General features: G+C 38.2%; 1 protein-coding gene across 1 annotated transcript in view; it reads left to right on the forward strand.

The window, feature by feature from the left end:
- LOC107194360 (neurotrimin-like) overlaps positions 1-21,680 on the forward strand; it is a 127,027-nt gene extending 105,347 nt beyond the window's left edge. Inside the window, exons 7-12 of the mRNA XM_015583977.1 lie at positions 4,202-4,330; positions 8,370-8,507; positions 8,885-9,034; positions 10,648-10,719; positions 11,161-11,229; positions 21,529-21,680. Coding sequence (XP_015439463.1) covers positions 4,202-4,330; positions 8,370-8,507; positions 8,885-9,034; positions 10,648-10,719; positions 11,161-11,229; positions 21,529-21,680 — 710 coding nt within the window. The remainder of the gene's footprint in view (positions 1-4,201; positions 4,331-8,369; positions 8,508-8,884; positions 9,035-10,647; positions 10,720-11,160; positions 11,230-21,528) is intronic.
- Positions 21,681-22,224: the final 544 nt, after the last annotated feature.

Genomic DNA, 22,224 nt, shown 5'->3' on the forward strand with positions numbered 1-22,224 from the left:
CTTACGGCCTACCGCGCGCAATGCGACAACAACTTTCCGCTCTCCCTTGCGTGACCTTCGTACCACGCCGTGTTACTTCGAACGATAAGAATTCCACGATCCCGTAGCGAACCACAATACTTTTAAAAATGTCAACTCTAAATAAGATAAAATTTAATGTAAAAATTAAACAAAATTTAATTCAACACGTTGACTGCCACAGTGAAAAAGGCCGTACGTAGCCAGACATACTTTATTTCGTTTTTTTAAGTCATACATTGTCGAAAATATTTGAGTTTAGTTAATAGAGGCTGTAGGTCTTGTTTTAAATTATACTGTGATATTAATTTCATGCAAACATTTTATAACAGTGTTTACATAATCCAGACACTTTTCAGTGTACGTGTCACCCATATTTGGGTGACGTGGCAGTCAAAGTGTTAAAGGATGTTTCTACTTTGGCGGCCAAAAAAAACAAAATAATAAAACGACTCGGGTGCAATGAAAACATGTAAGGAAAGCACTACTTTTTCAATGATTTTGTTAGGTGAAAAATAAAATAAAAACGTGACTATGGTACCGAGGAAACCTTCTTTTGAGATGTCACTGTCACGCTGAGAAAAAAATTAAAACAAAATATACTAGAATTATTTCTGGACTTTTTTAATATTATACAAGATACATTTGATTACATATTGTATTTACTGAGGAAAAAATTACTAAATATAGTTTCAGTTTTTCGACCGTCATAGTAGAGTGGCCTTTCAACGCAAGACACTTGTAATAATGTAATGGAAGTATCGGATATAAAAGTAATCAAAGTTAAAGATAGCCTAAACAATATTTTACTAGAGACTCTAAGAACCTACGGACTCTTGTCTAAATTGTAAAACAGGAAAATGTTTCATAGATAAATTATGAAATGATTAATAATGTTCTACCAGGAAATATTTCAAACCAATTTTCTGACAAATTTTATTCTCTCAGAATTTTGTTCGTGTCCTTCTAGTAAACCAAAGATGTGTACTCATGTATGAATCAGTCAACGTAGAGACTGTAATGATTTGTAGTAAACGTACAGAATTTTTAAGTTTATCTTCTAGCTTTGGTGTTAATGGTTGTGAAGTCAACTTGGAACCTTCATTCTAAAGAGAAATAATTCCTTTAAGCAGTGAAATAGGTAAAAGGAATGATAAAGACGAGGATCTTGTTAAGGGGGGATAACATAATTTCAAGTAGTGTTTCCCCGATACTACCTTTGATACCAGAAGTATCGATCACTTCCGATCGATCCCTTCTTCGCAAGTTCTCGACTCGTTAGCGATGCTTACTCATAGGTAGCTTAATGACCTATCGATTTACACAGAAATTCTTTTAAATTCGATGTCACGATAAATATAGAAATGTAAAGATACAAAATATGAATGTAAGAATACAAAAGTATGAGGACATGCTAGTTAACTATAAATATGTAAAAAGGCTGTAGCAAATTATTTTTTGATACCCTGTACGTATCGTGAACCGCAATGCAGGTACCACCCTAATTAAAGAACTTTCTTTCTGGGAAATTAACGTTCGCCTTGAAAAAAAAGTTTCCTGCGAACGGAACATATTTGATCGAACAAGTTGAAAATTCATTCAGCGTTATTTGAAATATTAGAACCCATTCTTCATATAACTTTAAAAAACCGTTCATTCTTCTATTCCTTTATGAATGCAATGGTTCACCATCGATCATTGTAGAAATGTCTTCGAAATTGTACTTTGTCACCTCAAAATATACGATAATGTAATTGTAATAATAATGTTAAATTTAAATTGCTTCGAAACTTTAAATTCAACGTGATACTTTTCCCTTTAAATTAAATGTTGGTTATAAGGAATGTTTGGAGAATATAATAATCGGTTTTGAACATAAGAATCGAACACAGTTTATTCTTTGAGTCGAAGTGAAATTCTGTTTCATTAGTATTAATATTTAAGATTTAGAGTAAATGTTACATTTGCCCTAAGAATAAAATTATTTTTCTATCTGGGAAATTATTAACGGTAAAATAATTTTTGAGCGTATATTCGTCAAAAAAATCGTAAGGCAAGGGGTTAATACCGAAGGTTCGAGGAAAGTTATCAAATAATTCAAGTCTGCAGACGTCGTGTATTCGAATAACGCGTAAAATTAACCTAAGCAGAGTAACCCAAAGGGGTGGTAGGGGTGAGGAGTATAAAACGAAGTTAAGTATTTCATTTTAAGCCACGTGGATCGTAACAGGCAGTCCGATACATCGCACGGTATTATTTGATTCAGAGAATTCTGAGACCCGACAGGCGTCCCATTACCCCGACATTACTGTCGAAGAATTGTAGCAACGTTCCCGCGATACGATGTGCTTTTACCTTTATCGTGAAAAACGATCGAATCGGTTTTCGATCGCTGTTCGACATTTACCCGGGGGTCTAATTTCAGGCTGCGCTCGAAACTTATTACGATGCGTCTCCATTGGATGTACCGCGAAAGAAGTCGAGGAACACAGAGAATAATTCGGTATCGGAAAGATGCGAGGGACGCAGCAACATTTTATTATTGCTATCTTACCGAGAACGCGCGAGTAACCGGGAATCGTCCGGTTTTACGTTTCACAAAACCGCTAAGTGGAGTTGTATATTTGAGTAGTCGGCGGCCATATTGTTTACCGCCGTAAGCCGGTTTTATTATATTCCACGATATCGTGTTTTAGGTTCTATTCTTCTTTCCCCAATTCAAATTGTTTTCATTGGTTTTTCGTATTCCCTTTTTGTTTTACAGTCTTTTTTTACCGAAATCTAAGATCTGTTCCGTCAGAAAGTACTCAGCGCGATTGCCTTACAGATTCGTGACCTCACACGCCGACTGAACTTTGTTGTGAGTAGTTAGAACACTAGAAGAAAATAGTTGGTACGAACAAATAACGATTTATTGAACAAGGAAAAAATAACAACTGAGGTAACAGGTATTACGTGAATTTCGACTGACCATTCTGGCTGGATGCGACAATGAGAAAAACTGTGTAAACGGGAGACACTTTTCTATTGGCTAACTCTTAAGAAAACTGTAGATGCTTCTATTATAGCAAATTGGTAGCCACATCGTTCTAGTTTACTAGAAACGTCCGTCTCAGAAACCGATGACCGACACAAAACTTTCAGCTCACGTCACGTTAGTCACCTTTGCATCAAGAGATATCGACATCGAAAGTTAATACCAAGTACCTAAAATTTTGACACTTTTCGATACTTCCCGTTGATTACTTTGGGATAGTTGTTGAGGCTTTCGAGTGTAAGCCGTGTCCTGGAGGAATTATTTTCCCAACGTTTCGCAAGCATTGCAGCTAGCTTCATCAGGGAATCGAATGACACACTGATACTGGTGTGTGCCTTGTGGTGCTCCACTGATATACTGGAGCTTGTTCATGTTCCGGTTAATAACTCTCCAATCGAAAGACAGTTTTAATTGGTCAGCTGACCAATAAAGCTAGATGCAATGCTTGCGAAACGTTGGGAAAATAATTCCACCACGACACAGCTTACACCCGTAGGTCTCAACAGCAACAACTGTATGATGCCGGGCCGTGAAAGCGTCAAATCTTTGACTTTGGACATGGAATTGATCGAATACCATCAATATGTATCGGTATCTGTCCGATCACTACCTGAAGCCATTACTTCGCTACATGATAATATCGATGTAGAACGACCCTGAAAGTGTCTGCGTTTCGATTCTGTCCACGTAGAGACTCATTTCGACCCCTACCACCGTCATTTATTACGAAACCGATGACCAACCACCGTTCACCAAAATACGCCGAAAGTTGCTCGGAAAGCCCCGGAAAGTTTTGCAAGTTTGTGTGCGACTGCACGGAATGATAAATCGTTCACCGTAATTTAATTATATGCCGTTGTATCGCGCAGGAAGTGTGGAACCGGTCATTGTATGATGGAATAAATAATTACTTTCTACGACAGTTATTAATGAGTCGCTGGATATAGATATCTATGTATTAAACCGTTAAATTTCATAACCTGCTCGGTATTGTTTGCATTACTTTCGTGGATATTGTTTGTCGTGCCGTTGCGTTTTAAAAGATCACTGGCAGTGTGGAGTAATTCGGTGTATGGAAAAGTATTTTGTTCAAAAGTATAAGTTCATGCAAAACTCTAACGTCGTGACTTTTTATTTTTGTTTCAGTGAATGTCGTGAACGGTGAGGTGCTACACGTAGTGAAGATCAGCCGACTGCATATGGGAGCTTACTTGTGCATCGCTTCGAACGATGTTCCACCCCGTGTCAGTCAACGCATATCTGTTCGCGTGCAATGTAAGTCTAATACGTGGCTATCATTTAATTACACCGAACTACAATTTAATTTACTGTGAAATAGGGAAAGAAATGTTGATGATTATATGTCACTTAATATTAAACGAAAAGTTATATTTTCATGTTAAATATGAATTGAAACAAACAAATTCGTTTATAAACTTCAAGGTATCCTATTGTCATTAAAATATCGATGTTCAATTTTAAAAGAAACCATTATCAAATTTTCTATGCGTAAATGGAAGTCTATAGACCGCAATAATAAAAGTAATTTAAAGGAAAGGAAAAATTCATAATATAAAAATACTCTAGTAACAGTATATTACATCGAAATAATTTCGAAAATATCTGCTAAATAAAATCTTATACTTAGGGACTGAAATATTAGTAAATAGCCTTTTCAAATGATGATTTTCCTCAAAGTTTAAACAATCATCGTATAACATTCCTGTGTCACGATTAAGTAACACTTCGATAAAAAGAAATACATGAATCATTGTAAATAATATAGTCAAAGCGATATTAGTATTTTCACCGACAACCGTTCTAACGACGCAGACGTCCTCCAAGCGTATCAGAATCCCAACAGTCATTTTACGTCGTTAATATTCAGTACCAATAGCGAGGATGAAATCACGAACAAAACTATTTTTCATCGAAGATAAAAAACGTCGAACGATGTGATTGAACAAACAACCACGGGGCCGTAGCCAGGGAAGAGAACAAAGGGGTCAGAGACAGCGGGGGAAACAGAAATGGAGTGCGTTCCAGGGCGCAACCTGATAAAGAGTGGTTGTTCGCCGCAGCACGATGCATTAGGTCGGTTCTCAACGTTTCATTTAGCCACCGATTTACGAGCGGCCACTTGACCCAGATATGCTCGATGTACCTGGGGTCCATTCATCCCCTCTTGGCCGTCACGTTCAGCCAATTTTCGGGTGCGTAACGCGTTTCCGCTCTGTCTTTTCCAACACATTAGTCTCGCCGCGACCACACAGACAGCTCTACAACTGTTAACAATCGTCCAAGAGAATTCGAACTGATGTCTCTCGAGCGACGATTCCGTTCGCCATTGGGCAGTAAGTGTTTACACCCTCTTTTTCGGGTCGTACCAGGTTGTACCCATTATTTCGCAGTTCTTTTTTGTTTCTTTCTTCATTAGCCTTACTTTCGAGAATGTTGGATTCCACGACAGTCTGCGTTTCTCTCGTTCTCTGTGCGGCAGTAAATAACATTCGAACGTTTTTTTTAGTGCTCGTTAGTAGCTAACTTCGAGAGTTTCGTGTGAAATTTTCAAAGGAGTGTGATGATATTCAAACAGATATTAAGTAAGTGAATTGTAGGTGGTTCTAATTTTTAATTGTCGCAATGGCTTGTTTTATGGCAGAGTTCGTTATGTGTATATTCCTTTCTCTGTAAAATTATTGAAAATTGTGATCTTTTTGAATGCTCCCCCATTGGAAGACTACTAATTGCATAAAGATCTTATGAATTTTACATGTCAATCTTTCGTTACAGCTTCGTATTTTAGTTAAATATTATCGCAAATACCATACGTCGGAATATATACATGTCAGGTATATTCAATAAATATGCTATTGAATATAAAATTTTCAAATGTGAATCGTAAACTTTGATACGCAGGGCGTAGGTATAATTCTTCTAAGTGATAATTTCGTTTATGTCACTTTACGTATAAATTTCTCAATTTTATATACGATGCCTAGTGACTCTTTTTAATTATACATAAAAAATATCGTCTGAAGTTTTATATATAATAAATATCAATGAACATAGCCGGACACGTGATTTTCCATTAAAACTTCATTAAATACTGATCAAGTTTTCACCCCATTCATTCGGTGTCTATGGAAATATCACTTAACACTTCACGAACTAGAATCACCGGAGATCGTATTCAGAAATCAGAATTAAAACTTCAGCAATAAATTGCCGCTTTATCGTCAGTTTCACTAAAGCACAATGAAATATAATCCACAATATCATCTCGTTCCGTTCATTGATACAATTTCGAGATTAAATGTAGTTAACAAATTCACATTTTTTTCATTCATTTCCACACGAATAATCACCTAGTCTTCGATCGTAAAACGAGTTACCATTCCCATTTCCATGTACCAATACATAATTTCATCGAATTTAAACTAAAATTCGATCGTGTACCAAAAAATACACGTTCCTCCGGAACGATCTGATAAATTCTTTAAACTCCGCCGGTATCGAAGGAATTAAATTGATCAGCTAATGGCCGGCAAATTTAAGCGATAACTCAACACAAAACGTCAAGGTTACGGGTGGGGCGGGGGTTGAGGGTGGAAGAATATCGAGTGGACGAGGGAGAGGACGCTATCCACCGTGATATCGTCTCAAACGTATACAGTGGCAGTAAATCGTGATTTACGTTGGTTCGTAAAAGACGGGACTATGACATGATATTGCGGCTCCGGAATATCTATATCGATCGTGTGCAGGAGGGGGTGCTTTCACTCCCTCCCCCTTCCGCGTGTACGACCATCTCTACACGTATAATAACTGAAAAGTTTGAGAGGGATGTTTTCGCTCTAAGAGAGTCTTGCATTCCCTAAGTCGTCGACCGCCGTTGAAGTTTCAAGTGTATGGAAACTTTATAGAGTCCCTCGGAAAAATGGAGAAAATTAAAGGGTACCTGGGGCGCGGTGGGGCGGGGGGGGGCGTGTCTATGAAACGCTGGCCGCCTTCGGGGCCATTATTTTTCGCGCATAAAGGAGCGCAGGGGGGACTGTGGGGGGGAAACGGAATAAAAGAAAGTCAGTCCGGGGAAAATTCTGGGCGCGATGAGGTTATTCGAAAACCACCACCGGCTGTTCTTTAATTAGAGACCGTGAGAGAAGTTTAAATCGCGCAAGAGGCACCACCGCCTGAGTGTTTATTATTTTGTGCGAAACATACCGCTGAGTAACTTGTACGTCGGAGAGATACTACTGGTTATAGAAATCAGGATGTATAACAGAGAATGAATAAAGGCGGGAAGAATTCTGTGAACTTTAATTTATTTAGTATATTCGTGTGCACATTGTCGTATAATTATGATACTTTTTTAATATTTTCTGCTTTAAAGCGCGACGGATACTTTGTGAAAGGCGTGGTTGTTTATAGGTCATCATCGTTTCTTTGATGAATGTTATATTCTGGGATAAGGAATGGGATATACGTACTTTTAAAAATATTTCTTCCATTAAGAGGCAAGTATTTGATAACTGTATGTTTATGAAAACTTTCAGAGTGTACTTGTATCATCAATTTCTGTCAGATTGAAAATTGTTCCGTTACAAATTGAAAGCTCCACTTTAGTAAACTTTAAGTATCTAAAGTACGAAGAATCCATAAATTATTTAGCAAATAAATTATTCTTCCTTTACTTTCTGGATGACACAACAAGAAGAGTAACGAACGATAATGGATTTCTTCGTGCTATCGGGACCTTAATGTATTCGCTTTTCATTTTGTCTGGGTTTTACGCGAAGAAATTAATTACGTGATCAAGGAAAGCAATTGTGCCGCAAACAGCGGTAAATAATAGCACCTGAAAGAAACTCAGAACAATGCTACGGTTTCGTGAACATTGACCTGAATGGGGTAGCTTCTTTGCTCAAGATAATTAATCATGATTATAATTCGAATTAACTTGGGCGTGAATGGTGTCTATTGTTTTTATGTAACCACAGCAACGAGCCTTCTATTCGACCGTCTAAAAAATAATTGTTCAACAATTAATGAAATTTCTGACAATATTAGTATTTCGAAATTGCAAAAATTGAAAATATAGAAATAGAATATATTATTTGGCTATTTTAAAAGTTTTACAGTATAATACTATGTAATAAACAATTCGATTATTATCACCGATTTTTAATTTTGTCACCAATTCAAATAAAATATGAACAATTTGTACAATTAGAAAAGAAATACACGAACGATCAGTTTGAACAGAACAAGAAGTTTTTATTAATTTTAACATTTTCATTTATTTCTGTTATAGTCCCTCCTATGCTCTCGATACCGAACCAACTGGAAGGGGCGTATATTGGACAAGACGTCACGTTAGAATGCCACACCGAAGCCTACCCTACCTCGATCAATTATTGGACGACCGAAAGGGGCGACATGATCATCTCTGGTAACTTTAAACTTGATAAACTAGCGTGGATAGACTTTCGATTATAGTTATTAATGAACGTATTAACATATTACGTATAACAAATTCTTATTATTAGATTACGGATGTTTATTCAAATTTAGAATTTTAGACATTAATAAATAAACATAACTTTTGACTAAAATCTTCGTTTTACATAAATGTCCGCAGTCTACTTATTATTTGCCACGACATACAATTTTATTATCACAAGAAAATTATAACTTTTGACAATATTAAATACTCGCATGTGTATGTGCTTGTTGTTTGTTAAATATTAGCTTTCAAAACTTTTGTATTTTTTATGAATTGCAAAGAACATAGTTTTATTTGCCTAGGCAATCTCCATTCCATTGCAGGTGACAAGTACGAAGCGGTGTATACCGACGACGGTTACAACAAGTACATGATGCTGAAGATCAGAAACATCCGACCGAAGGATTTCGGCTCGTACAAATGCGTGGCGCAGAACTCTCTCGGTACGACCGACGGTGACATCAAATTGGACGGTGAGCTTGAATTTATTAAAAAATAAAATAATTCGTGAATAACGAACAAATATCATATAAGTCCAGTAGTTTGCAATAAATCGTCAATGACTGTTCGAAGGCTCTTCAGCACTGACAAGAAGAGAACCCCAGGTATAACGCTGACTTTTTAATGAGGTTTAGCAAGGTGATAGAGTTTGGAATTCTGAAGCCAATGGTACTTGTCTCAGCCGCATATGGCCATTAGTTTATGAAATATTTAATGTTCAGTGCCGAGGAGTCTTCGAACACTCATAGATGATTTACTGTATTTGAAATCGTAACAATAGTATGGGACGCGTAACGATAAACGTGTTACATTATTTCGTCGTTCAAATAATAAACTGCATCCTTCCGTGGATACTTTTAGCAAGTTAGCCATTCAGAGGTGTATATTCAAGGAATGATAAATAGATTACAGTGTTCCGAGTCGTGTTGAATCGCAAAAATGGTTTCGAGGAGAATTAAAAAAGTTCGGGTCGGAATCGCGACATCGGAAGATAATTGGAAAAAGTGCGTCTATATTTACGCCCTAATGACAAAGTAATTGATTCCCAATGGACTTTGACGCAAAGACTCTTAACAGTCGATAGGCCGTCGATCGATAGACGGGCTCAAACGGCCCTTCCATTTCAACGTTGCTCCGTAATTGGCGATTAAATTATGAGAGATATATTTATCCCAGGAGAGTATTACTTTTCCACCTGTCTGGACGAATAAATTGGCTGAAGTTAAGAGAATATAATAAGATATATCGTCTCGACGATCATTTCGAGATCGAATGGGATTCGGCTCTGGATGTTTCTCGTTTTTCCGAGTTGTTTTTGTCGACACCGTTACGCGTTCAGATGTTATTTATCGTGGAGTTTCAAATTACGGATACTTATCGAACCATTGTAACTGTGTTTCGTCCGTTGCAATAATCGACGATGCATCACACGCGAAATTAGTTTTGTTGCGAACGATGAAATTTTTTTATTAAAACCGTTAAGACACGATGAAGGTACTATGTGATTTTTTTAGTTAATTCTACTGTTAGTTCCTTTCGTTACATGTGTTCGTGATATCCTTCTGACCAGTGTTTCCGGTCCACTCTGCATATTTATACATATAAAATTTCATCCTATTCGTCGGAGATAAAAGTAAATATTTCAGTTCCCATTGAACGATCCTGTAGATTCCGTAGATTTATACGTAACAATGTACTTTATAATTACCAGAAATGTTATAAAAAGACATAATAGCACATCTACATCCATATCGTTGTTATGTTTTGAAAATAGTTCACTCACCCATTGATAAAATAATGACAAAAATGTAGTCCTTTTATCTCATTACTCGTGTGCGTTGCCATTTTGGATGTCTGGACCTCGTATTAATATAATTGTTAACCGTTGCTCGTCGAATACAATTCCAAAAAATGCGATGAAATTTCATCAAATTGGAAATTTTCCAGTCAAATTTTTGTATGCATTATTACAGTGATATAATTCATTCTGAATCCAATGTTTTTCGCAAGTAGTTGTAAATTCACAAAAGAAGTTCACGGAGCGAATTTTTCCCCACTAATAAATAATCATCCGTTTAATTTCCAGAGATTCCAGCTCCCTCGACAACGTCCACCACTCCACCGCCGTACCACGTAACATCGTCGATGAAGAAAAACGGTAACTAACTTTTTATTCCGATCCCCTCCGGTTATATTCCCGTCCCCTGTTTCCGCGACGTTGATCTTGATCGCGATCCACCGCTCGCCCAAGTAGGTACGGCGAACGCACACGAAGCAAATTAACCATCCGCGACAACGATATCGTCGAAATTTTCCCACGAACGAACGCGGAATTACGTAGAATCCCGGGGCATTAATTTGCAAGCGAACCGGCGCAGCCCCTACAATCAGTGGCTCATTCATTCGCTCCTCTTCTTTCTCGATTCTCCTCCATTCTCTCCGTCCCTTCTACCCCTGATTCTCTTTCTTTGTTTGTTTTTCTTTTTGTTTGCCACCCAGGACAAGGCCATCCATTCCCCAATGTCCCTGCTTGCCCATGACGTCCGGCCAGCGTGAAACACAACCATGTAAAGCCGTCTTTGTTTGTAATGTATTTTAGGTAGAAACGGTAACAAGAAATTACGACAACGACCTATCGACTACGAGGTCGAGGAATGGCGAGATCCAGGTCAGTAAATATCTATTTTAACGCGAACGGGCGGGCTGTGCTCGAGGCATTTCCCACGACGATACACCGGCTGGTTGCCCCCCTTATATACCCACCCTCCTCCATCCCCCCCCTCACTCGGCTCGTTCGAGTAATTAGCATAATTAAAACCTCGTCAACGGTGCACATTCGAGGGCGGGGGCGGATACACCGGTGAATCCACTAAATCGTCGATGGCTTGGTGATTCCCTTTATCCGTGAACGAATTACTCGTCGTTACTTGGCCACCAAACCTCTCCCACACACCCCCGCACCCAGCCCTCCTTTAACCGGCCGGAATGGTTTTCAGAATTACACTCTCGACGACAGTGATTTCCGGCCGATGGTTTATACTTGCGTCTCGGTTGACGATTCGCTTTAGCTCACGATTTAATGCCGTTGGAATCGTTCGTTCGGAGGTGCTGACGGGAATTCAGAGGGCTTGGTAGATTACTGCTGTTCGATCTCGACAGGAATTTTGGAATTTATAACTTTCAATTTTTTAGTTTTAGGCGATGTATACTTAGCATCGAACACAATGATAATAGAAGAATTTTAGACAGAATTATTATAGATTTTAGATGATCGTAAACGTGAAGTTTGATGTAATGAATTTTTTTAGAAACGCTGGAACCAAAAGAAATGTGGAAGATGAAGTAACTTAGAAAAATAAAGTAACGGATATTCCAATTATAGAGTGATTAGTTTCGTATTGTTTGAACACATAAGTGCTCACGACAGATTTATTTTTTCGATTTACCAATAAATATTACATGTTTCTACATCGCCTCAGCCAGGGACTGAGATTAATATTAAAATGTGCAAGGTTTAATAATCATTTTTAGCGCGTTCAGAGAACAAATATTCCATTTAATTTTAATGGGCGTTTAATCAATTCCCCCTGATTAATTTAAATCTCGAGCCGTGAAACGCGTTCCATTTAAAGAAGGGTTTCATCGGCGAAAGACGGATTCCTCGAGAGTTTTATTTCTTTACAGTCGCCGGTCTGAATTCACCCGGACCCGTCTAAAGTATCGCGTAGCTTATGAATATTGAACATTGTAATATCTTATGAATAGTCATGAGAGAGACAATCCGACCAGTGTAAGTGCCGTTAAATTTTTGAATATCGATAGAAAGTCTGAACATTCTCCGATGAGGTGTCGCGTCAACGGGAAATTATGTGTGAAACAATTCGCACCCAGACAAGAGAACTCCTTTTCCACCTGTTCATATTCGACAGTAGATTTTTATTAAGAGTAAATGTCCAAATTAAAATTACTTTACTTAATACTTACGATTAGTAGTTCTTTGCCTGTTTATTAATTATCCAATAACTTTTCTTAGACGACCATAGCTTTCACTTCAAACGTACAACTTTATATAAAATTGAAGTATCCATTGGTAGACTTGTGGTCAGTAAAGCGTTACATGGAATACCCTGTATAATTCGAACGAGTCAATATTCTATAATAATCTCTCCAATCTATCTATTCTCTTCTAAAATAATAATCTCTAATATCTATCAATATTCTCTAATAACTAGTCAATAAACTGAAAAATATTTAACACTTATGTAAAATATAAAGACGCGTCTCTATTAATAAAAAATTTATAAGTTAGTTATAAGATTCATATGAATAATTGAACAAGTGCTAACCAAAGTGTTTATCGAAATTAATGCATTTTTGTTTGCGCATGCTTTTACTACAATAAATCGGAAATGTAAATGTATGAATTTACTAGTAAAAGTATAAATTTCTTTCCTTCTGAATACATTTACTGACCAGCTTAGTAAGTGCATACATTGACTAGTAAATAGTAACATTTACTGAATTAACGCTTTTACTGCAGTATACACACCACTACTACATTTCCGTTCTCTCACCCACATTTCCCTCAGTTCATTTAAAATTCCTCGTCAGTACCATTCGTGTTTGCTTAACTGTCCCAACGATCAGATCGTTCGAAATTCGAGGCAACCCCAGCTCCGTCATTTCGATGAGTTTCTTGAGGCGTGTGCAGACTGTATCTACCTACCTACGTACGGTACCATCCACGGTATGAGAATCAATTCATCGTTCGGTCGCGAACTCCTCGGCTTCTTATATACTACGTGTTCGACGTGGACCTCGATCGATTTAACAAATGAAAGAGAGAAAAGCGGGACCAAGAGGGAATAAAAATGGAACGGCGAAGTCGGCGAGCGGTAAAGGCGGAGAGAAAAGAACCGGGCAAGAATTTAACTGGGTTCCACCGCTGCCGTTTCGACGGTTTCGCCATCGGGGGGCCGCGGGTCAACGAATACTCGTTTTTCATTAATTGAAAGTAAACTTCGGGAAAAGACGACGAAGGGGAGTGGGGAGAACTGCTTCGTCGCTTGCCGGGAATCTTTGAGCCCGGGAATCATTGAAACCGAGTTCGAGAAACTTTGACGGCCGTGCCAGTTGCCGCCAATTTATTGGCATGCGAAACGAAAGAGCCTTCGGCGTGACGTTTTATCAGGGGCTGGAGAGGGGACGGGGTGTTGCCCTCATAATACACGCGGGTCTCGTTATCGCGATACTCCTGGCAAAATGGAGAAAGAAATAATTCCGACGGAAACGACCGGATCGGTGTTCGACGTGTGTGTCGGACGTTTTCGAGCGAAATGAGCGCCGCGAGATTCTGTCCCGTTGTTCTGTGAGTTTATCGTGAATCTAATCAGATTTATGCAGAATGACTATTTATACACCGATGTCACGTGGGATAATTTTGTTCGTGTAATACATAGTGAAAAGAAGCTGTATCTGAGAGCGTCAACCTCACCTTTAAGGGTTCTTGCCACCCAGAGGCTCTGAAAAATTCTCATTTTTTGGGAATTTTTTTTGAGTAAACAAAATGTTCAACATAAATGAAGTATTGTCTATTTATTAATACACTGATTGAGAGTGTAAAAAAATTCAAAAGAGTATAAAAAGTCTCAAAAACAAATTTTCTCATTCTCTCAATATGAGTATTACTAAATAGACAACACTTCATTTATGTCGAACATTTAGTTCACTGGAAAAAAAATTCCCAAATAGTTACAATTCTAAAAAATATGAATATTCGTATTTACTTAATATTCAGTATTTTGTTTTAACGCATGCCGATTAAATACATTTTCTATGTATTTTGTACATTTTGTTGAATATTTACTGTCATTTCTCATGCAGATGTAACATCTCGAAAATTTTCCATATTTACCCGACATCGGTGATTCGGTTCTTCGCCTAAGGCTTCTTCCTGTCGATTCGATAGCCGTAGTGACATGCTTTTGCAATGTTACGTGTCCATTTTCGAAATCAGTGGCATTTTGTTTAATATTTCCATTATACAATTATTGTGCTAAATTTTCAAGAAATATTATTTGTTGAACAAGTAGTCAAAAGTGATCCAACGTGGCAGGAGTTAATCGATGGCAAATTCGAAGTACTTTTTTATCTACTTTTATTCTAATTTTTAAATAAATACTTGTAAAGAATCGATTTGTACATACAATTAATGAAAACAAAGTTTGAGAGTTAGAAACCCACGAGTTCTGGGAAGAAAGATCGTGATTTATTGTCAGGCTATGTTATCTTATTTCGAAAAATCTGGTGGAAACAAAGGGACGTTGACCCCCTCCCCTGATAGACCACGAAAACTTTAAAGGTTCAGAAGATTTCCATCCCTCCTCTTCTTCATAAGTTACCAGTAACTTTTAGTCTTCGTGAGGCTCAGTGACACACGAACACTCAAGCGATGCACATCGACGGACTGTTTAAATAATTACAGTTTTCGGGTACACATTCGAATATTTCTTTATTATTCTTCACTTTTATTGCTTACCAGTGCTGTTTTTATTTTAGCATATGTTACTTTTATTTCGGTTTTTTTGTTCAAACGTGTGTATGTGTATGTTGCATCGAATATAAGTGAAACACCCTTTACAGTAAGGGGTAAGTCTTTAATATAACTTTCTATCGTTACTAATACAAGTTTGTCATGCATGTTTCTCCAGTCAAAAGAAATAACACGAATGCACTTTGCGTTTCTTTTAATATTCAATTCGTATACAACCTTCGATGTAAAATATAACTATATCGGTCCGGAATATTCGACAAAATGGTGGTCAGTGACGGCCATGTTGGATGCTCGCTACGATATATGTACATAATATTATAAACTAAAAGTAATCATATATTCCAAAGACGTACTGTATCAAAGTCTACTTTACTTAGCACTTTTTTTTCACTTCCCACGTCTGAAGTTTCGAATATCGTTTCATGTAACATGTATTCTGTTTTTGTTAATTACACATTTCCTCGATCCCGCAGCTGACAAGTCAATGCGGTAGCGAAAGATAAGAGAAAACACGCGATCGGGAACCAGTAAAAACATTGTTAAATTGTTTGAGAATGGTTCGTCTGTCGCCGTTCATGCAGAAAGTCACGTACCATGGATTTTACTCGTAGGTGGGAATAACTTTTTCCAAATGGACGTGCGATTTCGACGTCCCTTTCTGGCGAGCGAGCCAAAGCGAACGAGGAACTGCTCCAGGGGAACGTCGTGCATTCACGACGACTGTTCCTCGATCGTTCGTGAAATAAGAAAAGTTTGTCGTTTTTCTGGTCCGCTCACTCCCACTTTGTTTTACTTCGTTTACTTCCTATCTTAATGCGAACGGTACAGCATTTACTCTAAACATTCGTACGTCCTAGATCATTATTCCCCCTATACTCCGTTCGGAGCATTTTATTCTTTCTAATTAGCTTCTTTAATGTACGCACTACCTGATAAATGCAATTCTTGGTAATGTCTTTTGAGATTTATAGTAATTTGCGACACAATTTCATACGTAAGGTGAATTTTACGAATGTACCTAAGGTGTTACAGGTAAACTTAATTATAGATAGGGTTGATTAAAAAATTCTTCCCGTCCGTTTAATCATTCGATTCCCCTTGCAGTAACATGTAATACTAATTTAGTCATTTTTCTTTCGTTAGTTACAATACGTGGTCGACGTGGAGAAATTTGTCGAAAGATCTAGCGATACATAGTAATGGAAATATTGGTTAATTTCAGGAATTTAAGTAAACAAGCTTGATAATTACTATAATTATTATTTTGCGGAATAATTTATTTTCTCGTACAGTACACTGTACTTACTTCATGATTAAATCAATTGGCAAGGTGAATTTATAACGGGAACAGTGTGTTATTAACGTGAATTTTGCAGATTTTTAAACGACTTTCCGTTATTAATGGAAAACATCAGTTGTCAATATGAGAAAGTCGGTCAGAATAAAAATAACCACCAAAATGTAGAGATATCACATTGTAATGAACGCAAAAATATTCCGTGAATCGCGAAGAGAAAGGCATTTACAATTAACAATGGCATTGCCGTCATTCGAAAGAACTTTCTCCAACTAATTTTCACTCGTATTGTTTCAAACTTCCGGAGATAACATGCGTCTGAAGTTTCTGCTTCATATCATTTACTTAAAGTCTGTTGAAACTTTACAAATTATAACTTCGGAAATTTAATGCATCACGGCACGTATTAAAAACGATTTTTAAGTTACTCTGTCTCTTTTCAAAGTAAATTGCCGCGTATGCAGTAAAGAGCTTCTATTTTATCGAGATTCATGGTAATTACTGTGTCATTTCACACATACCTACTAATGAAAATCGTGTACTCAAACATGATTTCAGGTATTTAGAAACGTTGGATAAATTATTAATTTCAACGGGTGAACGCTTTCTTATACAAAATGTTACGTCACGATTTCGAATACATTTCCGTTTCAATAAACAAGAATTTAATTTCGTGGAAAGCATTTCTCTTCGGTGGTACACTGTATATTTCTCACCTGTAGTTATACTACGTATGGACTCGTAACAAGAGTTTCCTACTGTCAAATAAAAGCGATTGATCTCTTGCATTGATAACCTCATAACGACATAAATTATATATAATTGTATTCTCTGATCTTTTCTCTTTAATTTAAAGAAAAACTCGTAAAGGGAGAAACTGGGTTCGTAACAGTAGCGTCCACTTAATAATTGACAGAAGTTTTCGTTTCAATCCACAGCGAAGATTGTGTACCAGTAGAGAAGACTTAAATCATTTCTCCAATGTATTTTCGGTGGCCAAAGTTCCTCTCGATCTAACGAAATTGAAGATGTTTGACGTAGATACGTAACCTGTGTGTATATGTATAGATACCTATGTACACGTGGGTACTGCTCTCTCGATTCCCCCTCCCAATGCGCATGATACCTGGGCCACGTTGGAATTCCGGGGTTAACAGGGTAAACGTATGTATCGACTTCTTCCTCCTCCCCGTCACACGGTTGATATTCATGTATTCATAGCCGGCAACATTACCGGATTTGTATTAGCGCCACAGGTGGCGATGTTGATTTAACTTCAACCGGTCCGTAAAACTTAGAACAATCGGCCATCCACTCGGCAGGTGAAATTGAACCGGGGAAGGTTGGAGGGGGGGAGGGGTGGGAGATGGACCGTGCCGGAAAGAATCGAATGGACAATAAACTCCCTGTTTATTGCGATGCCTACCTTCCCCCCTTGTCCGTGTTCTCGTTTCGTTGATCCTCCAGGGAATAATTTAATAAATTGTTTCCTGGCATCCCATAACGTGATCCATCAAATTCTCCGTCGGAATTCAGTAATTCGAAGTCGAATCGCGTTTAGCACGTAGACGTATCGCGGTCTCTGCGGTTCTTGCCGCCATTTTCTGGGCCTTCGGTAAATAAATTTGGTAACGAAAATAGGAATAGAGAAAATAAAGTGTTTGTGTTAATGTATATTTCTACTTTTCTTTTAGTGAAAAGTTTGTTACAAAATCGAGTTTATGTTGATTGTAATTAACTGGAGTTTCGTGTCTGTAGTCTTTAATATGTGCTTAATAGTAGTTACTTCTTTTTGCCTTATAAATTTTTGTCACTTATATTAGAATATTGATAATAATAAACTATATTAGAATATTTGTAACTTTCACCAAGGATCTGGTTCAGTCCTATAAGGCAATTGGTTGAAATATGCATGCGTTTTATTAAATAAATTGTACGAAACCAAGACCCCAACAGTGTAACAAACACAGGAAAAGTTTAATTAATATGTAATCCTGAATGTTCTCACTGTCAGTTCAGAATCATCGACGAATAAAAAAAAACAGTAAACAGTGTCCTTCGTTGACTGAATAAAATTTGGTTAACAAAAAGTCGCAACTCGAACCGACGTATTAGTAACCGGTTAATCGCCAGACAATTCTAACACAGTCACAGACAATTCTAACAACAGATTATCCAACCAGTAGAATTTTCAGGATAACCTTCGTTATCAGTGAGCTGCGCTGCATGTTCGGCAGGCAGCATTTAATCATGGAATAGTAAGTCTTCAGTTATCACTTGGCCAGTTTCACTCGTCTGTTTCTCGGTTCGAAAGCCGAGTTTCGCCAGTTTACGAGCAGTCTCGCGCTGCACCGGCAGCATCTGCGAAGATGTTCTTAGCCCTCTGTTAAGCGAGTTTCAAGAACAAATTTGATCGTGGTAGTATCCACGCAAATGCAACGTTTTAATCTTTAGGTTGGAATTTTGAGTGGAAGCTCGGCGCAGTTTGATTTGTCTAAAAGTAACTTCCCTCCATGTTTAATTGAGTTCCTTGTTTCTCGCGAGCGAGTGAAGAGTAACAAGTAGATCCACGAAAAAATGGGGGGGAGGGAGATCTGTAATACTGGCTCGGGCTACGTACAACTTTGAATGATCGCCTGTGAATTAAAAACTGTGCGAACATTTCGTAATACAGTCACGGTATTAGTCGCAATTTTGCCACTTGCGAAATATATATTGACAATAGAAGGAAGTAACACGCTTGTCGAAGCAATTAATGTTAGAAGACGTTAAACGTCGTTAAACAATCGGTGTTTAATTTTAATTGCTTCAATTAAAATAGTTTACATCAAGGGAAGTAAAATACAATTTAACACCCGAACTACCAAAGATAACGATGATTAAAATGTTACAACAGTACCTATGTTTGAAATTGATAAACTTCAGCTTTTGTTGCAATATGAAAATTGACGAAATTGATAAACTTCGTAATGATAAACTAACCAGTTATTTTTATCAATAATAATCTCACAATTTTTGTTAACAAATATCTTCTCTAAGTATAAAGAAAAAGGTATTCTCTACCCATGACTTTGAAGGCTATTTTCATCCCCTAAATGTGAATGTGAGCAGCTACAATATAATACATGTCAAATATTTTTCAGTTTTACCTACACTATCAAACGGTAGAAAAATCGGCGTGATATTTCCCTTGTTAGTTTTTCGCTCTTTCTCTGATCAAGTTCGTAAGTCCTTAAATCTTTAATCTTCAACCGGACGTACACCCTCTACATCAGGATGAAATGTTCCTCTATCACTGCAAAATCCTACCGAACATTTTCTACCTTGTTCCATTGTTCGTCTACCGGAATTTTTCGTTATAAAAAAAAAAAGAAGAACAGGTTCCACCGTATACACGTTCTATAATTAAGTGACATTTCTTCGACGTCACCGTTGCGTCGTCCTGATTTAACAGCCCCGGGATGATATTCAGCCGGTTATAAATATACCCCCGGGGGGGCGAAGCCGGTTGCTACAACTAGGTGGAGAGCGCCTTTTATCTCGTTAAAAAGGGATTCGAGCGGTCCAAATATCCTAGATTCCGCGGAGCCGGGAATTTGGTAGAATTTAATTCCGCGACGCGGAAGAACGACGGCGGGCACCGAGCTCCTCCTACCCCTGCCTCGCATTATCCACGGCAACTCCTTGCATTCATCTTCCGTATCCGGTTGTGCTCATACGCGCGCCCATATACATTCCCGCCGCGCTGTTGAAATAATGACCGTTCTGTCGGACGATTTCCGTGCGTGTCCTGGTGGAACACCAGCCGACCCATTCATTTCGACGTTTCAGGTGGGCTTTCGTGGCTCGGTAAGAATATCACATTTCCGAAATTGGTGATCGCGCCATCGATCGCGGTAATGTAATGGCCGTATAGTTGAAAAATGTGCCTCGATATTTATGTGAAAAATTTCTGGAAACGGCATACATTGTATTTTTATTCCTGCAATATTCGTTTGCGTTGCAAAGTCCTCTGCGTGATTCTCTTAAGGGGTGGGGGCTGGTGTGAACAGCTAAACATGTACGAATTTTTGGGAATTTATTGTGAAGGAAGAATTAAACTAATTTATTTGAAACTTTGCTTCTTTTTTCGTGATATCACTCTGTTTAAAAGCATCCGTTTAAAAGCATCAAGGTGACCTTCAAAACTTTATGTATAAACAATGTAGAAAAGAAAATTATTATTCCAACATACTTTTCCTTGAAACCCTTCTGTTGTATAGTAAACAACTAACGAATAATTTGAACACGTCCAGTTACGCGACTTACCATGTATATCTACTAATACATTATTGGGAAGTATCACAATTTCCCGCGACAATCTCATTCCGCCACCGTGAACGATTACTCTTTCAGATGTAACGATTTCATTCATTTCCATAATCGTCCCGTGTTTCCATTTTCTCGTTCCCGTTAAATTGTTCTATATAGAATTAACTCTGAATTCCCATGTGGGCGGAGAAAGGAAAAGGGGGGTATGAGGGGGAGGGTATGGAGGCGGTTAGACGACGACGTAGAAATGAAAGTACAACAAAGCTCGGCGGGGGGTGGAAACATGTTATTCGAATAATAGACCGTTCGAATAATAATACAACACTTGGATAATCGAAAGTTTGGATGGTAATTGTGCGAACAATCGAGGTACAATTCTGAAGAGACTTCGGGCGAACAATACGCGCGGTAATACGTGTTTCATAGAAAATAAATACGGGAACCGATTCATGTTCCGGTTAAGTCGGAATTTCCGCGGTCTGGGGACAGACGTGGTTCGCGAAACCTGTATGTGTATCACGTCGTGAAACAGTAACGAATTACAGCGAGCCATTTCACTGATTTTCGTTTATTCCATGGAAAATTTCTATTTGAGGATTCCAGAAAAATGAAACTAGAGAGCTGGGAAAAAAGCAATTATTATTCTTATTATTTCTTAACAAAAACAAAGTCATCGGGCGACTAATCTGTCCGTAATTGGGTCACTTACCCTACATATCGAATTGTATTCCTTCTTCTTTTCGACGTCGAAAAACCGACCACGAACTTTTTTTTTGGTCAACCCAATAGATTCCTTCTGTTTCCAGATTACGACAGGGATTACGGTCCGCCGTCGATGAGGCCGCCCGGCGAGCCTCCGGTGGACGCGCTGAGTCCGGCCGTGTCCCATCGGGCTCGGCTCGTTCTTCATCTTTCGGTGAGTCTGCTGTCACTGCTACTCCCGGCCATCCGAAGGTGATTCTCATGTCGCGGGAACGGGGCTTCCAGTTCTAGTGTTTATTGGACGGTGACCAGACCGGAGACGGCTATCAGTTTCCGGTACGCCGGCTCCGGCTGGGATGATGGACGAGCGCGACGGGACAAGACGCGCTTGAAATTATTTTCATACTAAAAGTAGACGTATACAGAGAGCAAAGAGGATATTATATATATAATATATATATATATACAAAGATATATGTATATATATATGAATATAAATACAAAAAAAAAAAAATATGATATGTTGTGTAAGTATACCGCAGTGAGTATGATGGAATCCTTAGGCTTTAATGGGGGTTCACGATCGTTTAATTGTGACGTTCTCGCGTTCGTGGAAGGAAAACCCTAATACCTAGATGCCCGTGAACTGGTTCCACGTGCAGAATCGGATTGTTTACGCGTGGAAACGAAGGAATTCGATGTCGATACGACGAGGTTTTAACATCGAGATCGCGGCCTCGCGACCGAAACCCAGAAGGTTGGTATCCTCCTGGAACTCGAGATAGAGGGTGAGAGAGATC

The sequence above is a fragment of the Dufourea novaeangliae genome, unplaced genomic scaffold, assembly GCF_001272555.1.
Source record: "Dufourea novaeangliae isolate 0120121106 unplaced genomic scaffold, ASM127255v1 scaffold39, whole genome shotgun sequence".
Lineage (NCBI taxonomy): Eukaryota > Metazoa > Arthropoda > Insecta > Hymenoptera > Halictidae > Dufourea > Dufourea novaeangliae.